The sequence below is a fragment of the Paramormyrops kingsleyae genome, chromosome 5 (assembly GCF_048594095.1).
Source record: "Paramormyrops kingsleyae isolate MSU_618 chromosome 5, PKINGS_0.4, whole genome shotgun sequence".
In the NCBI taxonomy this organism is placed as follows: domain Eukaryota; kingdom Metazoa; phylum Chordata; class Actinopteri; order Osteoglossiformes; family Mormyridae; genus Paramormyrops; species Paramormyrops kingsleyae.
In genome coordinates this window covers 17629759-17643270 of record NC_132801.1, presented here as the reverse complement: position 1 = coordinate 17643270, position 13512 = coordinate 17629759, and the positions used below count along the sequence as shown (strand labels likewise).

General features: G+C 37.4%; 1 protein-coding gene across 6 annotated transcripts in view; it reads left to right on the top strand.

The window, feature by feature from the left end:
• Positions 1-13512, top strand: part of dnah9 (dynein, axonemal, heavy chain 9) — a 121360-nt gene that overhangs the window by 66339 nt on the left and 41509 nt on the right. For all 6 annotated transcript variants that reach the window (XM_072712265.1, XM_072712264.1, XM_072712263.1 and 3 more), the window contains 3 exons: positions 6831-7066; positions 7161-7283; positions 7407-7611. In XM_072712265.1, coding sequence (XP_072568366.1) covers positions 6831-7066; positions 7161-7283; positions 7407-7611 — 564 coding nt within the window. The remainder of the gene's footprint in view (positions 1-6830; positions 7067-7160; positions 7284-7406; positions 7612-13512) is intronic.

Here is a 13512-nt window from a genome sequence, read left to right as displayed (position 1 = left end):
ATCATGGTCCTTGCAATGTGACATTTGCATGTGCATGAAATGCCATGTCGATAGGGCTGTTGCGATCATGTCACAATGTAATTGTGATTATATGGCACATGCGCAATCATCACCAGGGCTTTAGATGATGGGTGAAAGATTTGTCCGGATGCTGGCTTTTCGGTACTTTATGTACAATTTACTTACGCCCACAATTTGGTGAGCAGTTTAGTAGTGTGCATAAGATATTAATGAGATGCGTATTGTGACGTCCAAAAGTCAGGAGTCTGTATAAATTCTTATGCTATTCTTATTCTTCGAGATAAATCTGCACAAGTGTGCACCCACATTTACATGTAACAGTTTTATTACCTTGTAAATAGTCTGTAGGGTTTGCAAACTACCCCAACGTTTTTGATGTATCTAATGTTAGCTTGGTAATGGAGTAATATAGATTTGCCATAAGATTTCTTGTGTGAGAGTCTGAAACCATGAGTGTCACGCCAGATTCGTGAGAGTTTGGCAACCCTACGCTTTGTGTATTTGCAGTAGGGCTGCCACTAGCGACTATTTTTCTATGGATTAATCTAGCGACTATTTTTCTATGGATTAATCTATCGACTATTTTACCGATTAACCTAAACGATTAATTTTCCTCCATAAAATCAAACAGACCATTTAATTTAAGTTAATCTTTTTGACAACAACAAACTGTGTTATTGTAGGGCTTTGGATAACGGATGGCAGCTTTTCAGCACTATATGGACATTATGTTCGGCCACAGTTCGATAAACAAATTAGTAGTATGTCTAAAATATTAAGATGCGTATTGTGACGCCCGGAAGTTAGTCATTTGTATGAATTCAGCACATCCTCTTGGGGCAGCGTGTGGCTCAGTGGGCTAAGCCTGTGTGCCTGTAATCAGATGGTCACCGGTTCAGCCTCAGCATGTCTGCGGGTCCTTGAGCAAGGCCCTTAACCCCCAGCTCCCTGGGCACTGCTATGGGTGGCTGCCCTTTGTGGACAACTTACTCTACAAAGAGCAAGTTGAGAGAGATGTAAAGACAATTTCCCCACAGGGTTCAATAAAGTATCAATTATTATTATTAAACTCGGTTAGTGGAGCTATTGGCCATGTATTGTTAAATCATGGAGGTGATAAGCGCTGGAGTAGCTGTGATCCTAGATTCAGCAACCACAACATCTTTTAAAAGAGGAGGTATTGCGGATAAACATGGTACAAATACAGTATGTTGGTGGTGTTGCGCTACTTTTTGCTGATTGAAGTCCAACTCATTTTTGTTGTAAACATAAGTTTTCATTTTTATTTCATTTTACTAATTATTTTCTTTTATTTTCAATTTACATTTTCGTTTCAGGTTTAGTTTATGATAATAGTACTCGTCCCAATTCCCAAAAAGCCTAATGTGCATGAACACACTGGCACCGTCAATCCACGTAGAATAAGCCCAGATTTTAGCCTAAACATTTTCTCAAACACTTATTCAATGGAGGTTCTAAGGTAGCAGGCAGACAACTTTATGGCTTTAATAATGAGTGTATTTAGCAGTTACAAATACAAAAGATATTAAAAAGCTCTTAGTAATAAAGGTAATTTAATAAACATGAATAGACAACACTTAGGGTGGTTTTGTTTATTCTGGCAGTACAGAATAATGCCTGTGTGTTTTCTCTTCAGGTGCTCATGCATAGCGCTAGTGCCACTATGTTATGCCACTGAACTTTGCACAGTGTAAAACCACCTTTTTGTTTTGCTACAATTTGAACTACTTGCATAATTACATAGTGATTTAAAGGAAAACATTTGTTTTAATGAACTGAAGCATTTTAGAAATCATAATGGTAATTTCATTATAATAATAAAAAAAACTATTTAAAATATTGACGTCAGCGTCAACCTCATCGACTATGTCGACTAATCGCGGCAGCCATAGTGTGAAGTTTGCAGGTTCATGTGCGAGGCTTTTGGTTGATCCTGCGGTTTCCTTCCACTCTACAAAAACATGCAACTTATGTGAATTGGAGGGCCTAAATGGTCCTTATGTGTGACTGAATGTGCACTTTCAGTGGTTGGTTGGTTCCTGTCTCGTGCCATGTGCACATATTATATTATATTATATTATATTATATTACATTACATTACATTACATTATATTATATTATATTATATTATATACAATTACTCGATTAACTGATGGATGAATCAATATATTACTCGATTATTGATATAAACAATAGTAGCCCTACTCATAATCGTGAACTTTCTTCATGTAAAAGGAAAACACAACCATCCGTTAGAACATTTTTTTTAGGCCGTCCATGAAATCTGATGTGTCCTATTACTGCCATTCATGTCATGCCTGTCAAGTTCCTGTGAAGCCAAATTAAGTTATTCCCCCTGCTCTTCTAAAGCCAATAGTAGTTATGGGTGACCCTTTTGAGAGATTTTTAATTGACTGTGTAGGTCTACTACCTTCATATCTCTTGACTTTGATGTGTGGAGATATATATCCTGGAACTATCCCACTGTGCTCTTACAGAGCTCCTGCTACAGTGAAAGCCATCATAAAGTTCTGTACCACATTCTGTTTAGTAGAATAAATCTAGTCATATCAAAGTTCAAATGTCATGTCCAGAATCAGAGTAAGCAAGCAGTTTGACAGTCACCATGTTTCCAGTGTGTAAGGGAATCCCCCTTTAGGAGTGCGTTGGATTTAGTCCATCTAAGTTGGCATTTGGACATTCAGTCCATGGTTCTTTTAAAAGCACTACAAGAACAGCTTCTGTCCTCAGTTCAGTTGTCTTCCTCTTTGAAAATCGCTCTCAAACCTTCTCTCAGCCCCATATGAATTTCCGATTTTGATAAATCGTGCTCATGGTAACACTTTACTTAAGGCTATGTTTTTAGTAATTTATAAACACATTCATAACATATGAATGCATTCATAAAGTATTATAAATATTGCTTTAAATATGTATCAAAAGCCATAACACATTATAGCCATGTGTATTATGCATTATGAATGCTTTATGAAGCTCTCATCTGAAATGCACTATAGATACCCTTATAATGCATTCTAATGGTTGGTATAAGCATTAAGGATGCTTTGTACTGCATTATAAAGGTATGTTACACTCCAGTCTAGGGTTGGAGCCTAACAGCGTGGAAGGGAAGGAGGGAATGGGAAGGACAAGACAACCAGAGCTAGGAGAAGGGAACACAAAGGGAGTCTTTTTTATGTTTTTTATAGTTTTTCCACAGACACTAGGTGTAACAGACTTGAGTGTGAAAAAGGCCAAAGAAAGAAACAAAATCTAGCGAACACAGTCCCACTCTAAGTTAAGCCTAAGTGAAACCCAACAGGTGTAAACGAAACAACAATGCCTAAGCCTAAACTTCGTAACCAAATAAACAGTAATCCCCACGACACGCAAAAACAAAAAGGCAGCACCATTATACACAACTAGTGAAACGCACAAACACTTACTGTATGGCACATACCCGAAACTTACGGCACGTAACAGGTGTCTATAGTGCATTATAGATGAGAGCTTCATAAGGTAGTCATAATGTATAATAAGCATGGCTATAATGTGTTATGCCTTGTTTATAATGCTTTATGAATGCATTACAATGCAATATTAATGTGTTTAAAAATGACTAAAAACATGGCCTGAAGTAAAGTGTTGCCATGCTCATGAGCATGGGAGATGAGATTCTTGTTTTACATCTGTTTCCAAGTACAGCTCTACAGGCTAAGATTTAAGATGTATTTCAGGTTTCTGTTTGATTGAGGTTCAGTTAGAGTGTTGAAGACTCCTGATAGGAAATATATTTGTAATATAAATATGCTTAAAGTGCACGTACCCCAATCCAGATGTGAAGTCTGCCTCACCTGCCTCTCCCGTAGCTACTGCCTCTGTGATTCTGTCCTCATCGGAGTACTCTCCTGAGGTGGAAGGACAGGCCAGCTCTGAAAACCCTCTGAGCTCTCCCAACAAAACCCACTCCTTTGTCTTATGCTGAACAAGATTATCTTGTTCGTCTTATAGAGAAGCATCTATTATTTTCCCTGACACTCCCTCCTGGACTTCAATCCTAAAACATAATATATATGTTGGTGATAATACTCCTGTGCAGCAAAATGCATATTTTGTTAATCCATCCAAACATGCCATTATGAAACTAGATACTGAATACCTTATTGAACATGATCTTGCTTTTCCTAGTTGTATTCCTTTGTGTTCCTCGTGTTTACTGGTTCCCAAGCACATTGCCCTTTCTGTGCAGACTACAAAAGAGTCAATGCTGAAAAAAGTGTGACTCCTTTCCCCTACCCAGGATGAAGGATTGTGCAGATCGGATAGGTAATGCAAAATTCATTACAAAGTTAGATTTGTTGAAAGACTACTGGCAAGTCCCACTCACTTGAAGGTTTGTCTAAAATTCCAGCTCCACCCGAGATTCTTTCCTACAGTATCCCGTTATACACACCAGCCACATTCCAGCACTTAATGAATCTGGTTCTAGCCAGTGGTGATAATTGTGAAGCTTACCTGGATGATTGTGTTCTTTATTTTGGTACTTAAGAGGGTCACTTCCATATCTTACCATACCAAACTATGGTTTATGTTACCCGGAAACTTCTCTTACGCTGAACTTTGCTAAATGTGAATTTGGTCATGCAAACTGTTTGCCCCTTTGGAAACCAAAATTAAGGCTTTTAGTGCTCCTCAAGTACCCTAAACAAAAAGAGAGCTTGGTATGTCATGCAAAGTTCCAGTTCTGTCTGCACCTGAATTCACAGAATTTGTGAGGTGCATGGCAAATGCGCTGGTGCTGTGTTAAGTTGAGAAGTTGACCTTAGTGTATACTGTTGTATTACTTTTCCAAGAAATTCAACTGCCATCAGATCAACTATAGTACAAAAGAAAAACTGGCTCTTGCCTTTTATGCTTTGAAGTCTACACTGGATCCTGTTCATAACCCACTAGTCTTTCTGCAGCGTGTGTGCAATACTAATTACAAGGTCATGTGCTGGTCTTTGATCTGTCAAAGTTTAAATTTAAATATCATGCATAAAAAGGCAGATCCACTGTCTCATTGTTAGAAATTGGTTATGCAAAGCTTTCCTCTTGATGGTAGAGGTGTTGTGATCCCAGTCATGATTGTTAACAGACCTTGCTGGGTAGGTGTGTCTGTGGGTGTGACTTTGTGTTCCCAATCCCACCCATCCTTATGTCAGCACAGCTGTCTTTTCTGATTGGCTGATTCCCAGTTTACTGTTTCCTAAAAAATGTATGTCAAACAGTGAAGTGAGGGACATCGAATTTCTGCAAATTCTTTGTGATTGTCGCTCTTAATGGCCTTGGTCTATATGTATAATTCATTAGTTTATTGATAGTGAACTACTTTGACATCCTCTTTGACATCCTCGTTAGAAACCGTTGGTCTATTAAAAGTATCTAGGAAAATAAAAAGGTATTGTTTTACAACTGTAAATGCAAACCAGACACTTTAACAAGATAAAACAAATATTTAATATTATAATATGTTAACCTGTGAGCCGTTTGGCAATGTTTTAAAATGAAATGAAACAAGTACCAATTATTTGCCTCAATCAGCTACCTCATGAGACTCTTACTGAATGGTTTGATTTTAGGTGTGAATTCTGGGAGTCTCTGCAACATCACGGTACTACTGGTTTTAACACACAATAAAAGGTATATTGATGTAAGCGGTATTGTGTCATCCCTTATCTTGTTTTGAAAATATATCAATATACCATGAAAATTCAATATACTGCCCTGGGCAGCTATACAAGATGTTAATGGGTGGGTGGTGAAGCCATGGGTAAGCTGACAATCCTGATGCCCCTAGCAGAGAGCCACACCCCTAGCAGAGAGCCACGCCCCTAGGAAAGTGCCACGCCCCTAGCAGAGAGCCACACCCCTAGCAGAGAGCCACGCCCCTAGCAGAGAGCCACACCCCTAGCAGAGAGCCACACCCCTAGCAGAGAGCCACACCCCTTGGAGAGTACTATGCACTTAGCAGAGATCAGCTTATTTGTTTTTGGATGAATAGCTTTATTAAAAAATAAAATTGGCCTCTACCAGGTATAATAAGAGTGTTAAATAGTAGTATCTAGTTACAGTTACACATCACATAAAATTATGTATGTACATACGCTGTTTGTATGAGTGTGTGTTTGACACTGATATGGAAATGAAACATAAAAAAATGATGGCTTAATGTAGGATCAAGATATTGAATTTACACTGGTAAATACACACACACACACATATATATATATTTATATATACAGTATATTTGTTTATTTTTAAGCTTGGGGGCATTTTTGGCCCTCCACCACGATTTTTAGGGGCATTCTGAGGTTTCTTGGGCCATTTTTGCCTTTTACCCCCATTAATTTCTGGCCTGTATTTCTCAATATTTTATACATTGTGAGCAGTTAGGAAGTAAAGAGTGTGACACCATTTGTTTTGAGTTCTTTTCTTTCTGAATAGATAGGGATTTGGGGAAAGTTTGCGTATTTTTAAATCAGTTTTCATTTGATTACGTTAAGAAGCTAATCTCTCTAGTTAGTGGAGTTTCTGCATGTTATTTTAGCCTTGTCGGCTCCTGAAGGTTCTCCATTTATAAATTAAAGAGACAAATGAAGTTGTTGTCTTGGTCGACTTTTTTGTTATGCCTGATGCTAGACAGGGATATAACAATATTATTTGTTATTGTAATGTAATATATATAATGTATGAAACTGACATACATGCAAACTTACATGACCACACTTCTCGATATCTCTGTCAAGGTGCCAGTTCCCGTGACTCCAGACTTGGATGCATTAACAATGCTGACAGATGATGCAGACATTGCCGCTTGGCAGAATGAAGGTCTCCCTGCTGACAGGATGTCAACTGAAAATGCCACAATCCTCACTAATTGTGAGCGCTGGCCTCTAATGGTGGACCCCCAGTTGCAGGGAATTAAATGGATCAAAAATAAATATGGTGAAAACCTCAGGGTAATTCGTATTGGCCAGAGAGGGTAAATAACTCTAAAGGCATTTTTTTTCAATGTGATAACTGTAAATGTGAATACTTATTTGTTGTAATCATTGTTTTTATTTCAAACTTCTTAGTTACCTAGATTCTGTAGAGAGAGCATTGTCTGCTGGTGAAGTGGTTCTGATTGAAAATTTGGAAGAGACTGTGGACCCTGTCTTGGGGCCTTTGCTTGGTCGGGAGACAATAAAGAAGGGCAGGTCAGCACTCATTCTTTTTATTGTATGTTTCATTTCAGAATTAATTCTTTATATCTGAAAGCTAATATCTGAACCTAAGCAGAAAAGAATGGAATTGTAATTCATGCGTTTTTCCTTAATTAGGTCTATAAAGATTGGAGATAAAGAATGTGAGTACAGTCCCAATTTCCGTCTTATCCTTCACACCAAGCTGGCAAACCCACATTACCAGCCGGAAATGCAAGCTCAGTGCACTCTAATCAACTTCACTGTGACCCGCGATGGCCTGGAAGACCAATTGCTGGCTTCTGTGGTCAGTATGGAACGACCAGACCTAGAGGAGCTTAAGGCAAGTCCAGCTGGTTAATTTTCTGTTTGGAATATAAAATGGCCTAAATTCTCCATCTTACAGAGGATTGTTAGTAGACTTGAGGTTGATTCATTCATGGTGTCCGCGGGGTATTAAAAAGTCTTATAATATATTGAATTTAGGTCTTAATTTTTTTTAAGTCATAAACATGTTTTAGTCTGATGTTTCATATTTCATTTAGGTTTAAATGTGACTGACTCTTAGGGGGGTATACTATGAAGCCGGTTTTGCCAGATTACTTAAGTTAGCACCAAATTTTCAGTACATTAAGTCTGGGTCATGAATGGCCAGCTTACAGACAACTTGTACTTACTGATGAACTGCCATAAAGCCTACTATATTAAAATTTTGAGTTAAATATGATGGGTTGTAATGACAAACGCACGCACTATTTAATCATGATCTTTTTTCTATCTAAACTGGTTTAAGAACTTTCTATTTAAGTTTTTTTTTCAGTACTGTTTACTCTCACACATACACCAATTAGCTTTTTCTCTTCAGTACAGTCCTGTGTGTAGTGCTTTTATAATTAAAAGATGTTTTAGTGTATTTGCTTCATAGTATTCTCTTAGTTTTGATAAGAATTATTATTATTATTATTATTATTATTATTATTATTATGTGATTACTCTAAGGTGCTTTGGATAGAAGTGTCTGCTAACCAAACATAAATTTATACATAAGCTTATCTACTGGCATATTAAAGGTGAATTTGGAACTAATTCTCTTGAACTGGAACAGCAATATAGCGGAAGGAAGCTTCTTAAAGAGAAAAAGCATTAAAAGATAACTACCAAACCAAAAACAAACTGACTTTGCAAACAAAGGTGGAAGCGACCAGCACTGCGTTGGCGTGAAGTGGGCATTGAAGGTATAACATCACTGCCTGAACAGCCCACAGTAACTGCCCACTTGGTTGAAGCTTGGTTATTCAAGCTCAGAGCTGCTGTAACTGAATTGCTGGTACCAGACTTTGATTTGGGAACCAAAAATTGTTGTGTATGACTAATTTAAGTGAATTATGCACGTAATCTATCTACTGTAACCAGGTAACTTTATACTGAGCGCTGACAGGGTTGCCAACTCTCATCTGGCATGACTATCACGCTGTCAGGTTCTCAGGCAAGAAGTCTTCTATGACAAACCTAAAATTAGCTACATCAAGAGCTTTGGGGTAGTTTGCAAGCTATTATTTATTATTATTGTTATTTATTTAGGTAATATAACTGTTACATACATGTAAATGTGTGTGCATGTTCGTTAAGTCACAGGATAAGGCTGCTCTCGAATTCAAAATCTCACTCCAGCCACTTGACCGAAGTACAACCCTGCGCTGATATCCATGTTAGCAAACTGTCAAATGTTAAATACTGTAGTGCGCCCATATGTTCCAAGACCTACCGCAGAAATCCGAAACCGTCGATGGTAGCGAACACTATCAATGATTGTTTTTCATGTACTTATCTATGATCATTTTTAATTTAAATATTACACTGAGATGGCCGTTACCAAATCAGTAGATTTGGAGGTTCCACTGTACTGTTCTAGTGAGCTTCCTAGCTAACACTAATGTTAGCTAGCCAGCTAACTATCTAGTTAGCTAAACCACTACTAGAAATAGCCTTAATCAACACAACGTTACACCAAGTCATAGCAACATAAGATATGTTCTAACAAGAAGGAGCTTTAATAAGTATAAGGTAACATTCCTCCTCCACTTTCACATGCGACTACAAATGCTCCGCATAGGAATGAAATAACCGTTATTGGCAGATTCAGATGGCGAGGGCTAAAGTTAACATTCAGAAGTCTTGGTCCCACCTCCTCTAATTGCTTGGACCCACCTCTTCTACCTCTACAATCTGATTGGTTATGTCTCTGAAGCATTTTTTTTTTGTTCTGCTCTCAGAAGATTTTTGTGTAAGTAATACTCCCACAAGCCTTTATATGCTTATAATGTTGGAGAATGGGATGTTGAATGTCTTATTCTAAGTCTGTTATTCCTCTGTTTTGATTGAAGTTTCTTGGTAGGAGAATTTCTCATAGAGTCACCCATATGTTGATTGTCACTTTCTACAGTTTGATTTATTATTCACACATCAATTGTTGGACCTTTTTTAATACAAACCTGAATGAAAAGTGGGTACTGTACATTGTAAATGTATGGGTATTGATTCTGGTAAAGCATATTTCTTCTTTCTGTTTGGTCTTAAATTTGGCTTGATGTGGTATTGAAGAGGACATAAAAAAATCTTAAATTTCACATCATGATTTTTGCAGGCACCCTGTTCATTCTTTGCTCACCATTGTCTGATTTTTTTTTTCCAAATTTGTTTCAAATTCGAAAACAACCAAAACTGTGTGTTATTAAATTTACTTATATGACTTTTGTTTTGCGATGATTAACATGTATTGTTCTCCATATAGAGAAATGTGACCTTATTCACAAGATGCATTATTCTGGGGCTGGGGTGTCTGAATCGTTTCTGTTTCCCACACACAGCTTTTGAGAATATTTTTTAGCATTCCTGACACTTTTTTCATGATGTGTTCTGTATATAACTGTGTGTCTGGCTTCAAGTATAGACTCCCTGGGGAGGGGTGGACAGGAAGATATTGGTACTTTGTCTGGATAGGTCAGGAAGAGAAGATAGTTCTTGCCCTTTGTCTACTGTTAAGTGTCAGGTTTTTAAGCTGGTTCTGTTTGAGTACTATGTCTGAAGGGTCAAAAGGCAGTGTGTCAAGGTGAAGAGGATGTCAGTGCCCTGGTATTTACATCCGAATTGTTTTCTCCAATATGCATTTTTTTTTTCTGGAAGTGTTAAGCTTGCCATATGTTAGTTTGAGCACAAGTAGGTTTGTATGAAGGAACAGGCTGGAGGATAGTGTAACCAACGCCCGAGAATTCAAGCTTATGGAAAGTTCACACAATAACTAAAATGAAATGATGGTGTTTATAGATATTTCCCTTTTATCAGTGAAATCAAACTTGTATTAGAATGCCAGATTAAGTATGCTAGTAGTAATTAGTAATGATCAGATTTTATATAATGGTCTAAGAATAATAATATGGAACAGACAGTAATTCAGCTATCAATAGAAATACATGTAAACAATCATAAAAAAGTGACTTGTGCTGGTACGAAAGTAGAAGTATTTACTACTCAAATAAAAAAGATATTCATTCTGGGTTTGCTGGACATAAAAACTGTATGTAAAACATGTTTCCCTCAACCAATTTTCACCACCTTTTTTATAACCAAAGCATAACGTATAGGCCCCTCAGTTGAATTTGCATTTTAATTACTGCCATGCAAAGAATTTATGGGTTCCATATCCGATCTGTGCATTGGCTTTCTCCGATACAAAATGCCTGGACGTTGTTCAGTATGAAAATCCTGAGGTTGCTGAAGAGAAGATGAGCCTTTAAAAAGTAAATTCCTTTAAAACATGGTTGATTGGCCTTTTTGCCTCATGCACAATGTAATAATGGGGTGCAATATGTTCTATTTTGGCATTTACACTGAAATAACCCATAACTCTGGGATTTGTGAGTCTGTATAGTGGTATCCAATTGAGCCATACCTTGGATAAGGTCACAGTGTCTGACAATGGATATTACGTTCCAGGTCTGTCAGACCCTGCACAAGCACATTGCTACAGAGAGGACTGGCATTTTCTAACAACAAGACATGATTAATCGCATGGCTGCACTGTCACAATACAGAAGAACATATTTCAATATAAAGCATGGGAACAATAACATTCTTAGTGATTTGTTAATCCGCTTCTAAATAAATACAGCTGGGAAAGCTAAGTAGGATATACTGTAGTGCAGAGAGTCTAAGAAAATATATGTTCGATGTAGTTTTTTGGAAATTGGGTTACTGAAGAACAAGACTGAAACACTTCTTTATTTATTTAAAGCATTGGACACATTGGGCAATTTCATTGGCATCTTTCTCTTGTGTGACTGCTTAATACCAATTCAGTTAATGAGCACTGTGGATCGTGATGGGTATTCTAAAAGATATGTCATACTGTACATGTGACATGAATGCAATTAAGAAATGGAACCTGCTTTTTAGGCAAATCTTAGCCAAACAGAACACTTTCAGTGCTTGTAACATTTAATATTTTGTGTAACTTGGATGAAATTGATGTTTTTATTCAAAACAACTTTTACCCATTTTACACATCTCTTTCTGATGGATACATCTGTATATTTTCTATATATTATACAAATATAAACAGGTACCAAACTGGAGGGACTAAAGTAAGCTCCTGTTGGAGTTTGAATTGTTTTACTGAACTGTTGAAAATTGTCCATTTTATTTATTTAGCTTCTGATTGCATCCAAAGTAACACACATTTGGAGAAAACAGGGTCTGCCAGTCACTGGAACAATTAGGGGTTAGGGACCTTGCTCCAGTGCAGGCCTGTATGATGCGTGATGTTAATACTGACATTGCATGTTATGCAATTGTCACATTGCAAAGACTGCCTTAGTCAGCTGGGTTGAGAGCATTAATAAGTTATGCTAAAACATTTTTACTCTGCCATGGGAACCAAGCTCAGCAAGCTTTGCAATTTTAATGATCGTTCCTTCTACATGCACTCTCCCAGCCAATCATAATAATTTCCGTCCTTGCTGTTACGTTTCTGAGAAATTTACTAAAAATAAGTGAGGAGGAGAAAAGCGAACAAGAAAGACATTAATCTTCTATGGTATGGAAATATTTTCTGTTCCATAGAAACGGCATTAAGTGAAAGCAAATGTTTTGTCAGAACTGCTTTGTGTTGGCACAACTTGTGGCAACATTGCCAACTTATTCGACAGATAATTTGGTAAATAATAGGTTCTGTTTGGCTATAGTTTATTTTGGGTAGAATTTCAAATGCAACAATTTCAACATTTTTTTTGTTTGTTTTATAACATATTGCAATATTTATTACAAAAATTTCTAAGATCGCAATGTGATTATTTTTTTTTCCCCAAAAGTTTGTAGCCCTACTCCAAGGCCCAATAGTGAAGCTAGGGTGCTAACCATGTGGTTTGACCTGGCAACCTTCCAATCCCCACCATAGTGTCCTAACCTGCTAGTCCGTTTGTATGTGCTTTCGGCAAGTAGCCAAACAGCATGGTTTTGGAATTGCAGGAGGGAGACTCCACATGCAGAGCCAGGCGAGAGTTTTGAGACTATACTGCTAACAACTATGTCACCCCCCAAGTCATATTCAGCTTGGTTATATTTATATGATCTAATGACTTAGCTTCTTCCTGGGACCAGTCGTTGTAGCGATATTGAATTGTTTCATTCCAATTAGCCTTGATGGGTGTAAGGAAAGTAATGGCGACTTTGGTTTTGGTTAATCAGTGAGAATATTCCACTTCCAAAACGAACTGTCTGGGCAGTAATGTTTAATAATCATTTGCCTGCAATGATGGACATATATTATCTCATTTAAAACCCAATTAGGATTTGTGCTGACTGGTTAATTGTTTGTTTTCTGGGCTGGGTAATTAGATGCACAGTATGCCAGCAGAGACCTAATCGTTAATAACTGACTCATTAAAATTACGGATTTTGATGAAGTTTGCCTCTCCGCCTCTGCTTCGAGACAGCATACAAGGTCAAGGTCTTGCTAGCTCAGTGGGAACATCAATTCCCCTACATCTGTTTGCTTGGTTATTCATTTTCTTGATTTCTCAGTGCTGCAAAAAAGCTTGTCCGATGCCTTGGAAAAAAAAAAACCGGTTTACTTTTCTTAAATTACTACAGAAATTCAGCGTAAAGCTTGTGTCACATTCATTTGCCTTTATTTTGCATTATGATTAATTTTATTCAAAAGTTTTGAAGTGATATTGCAAATAGTATG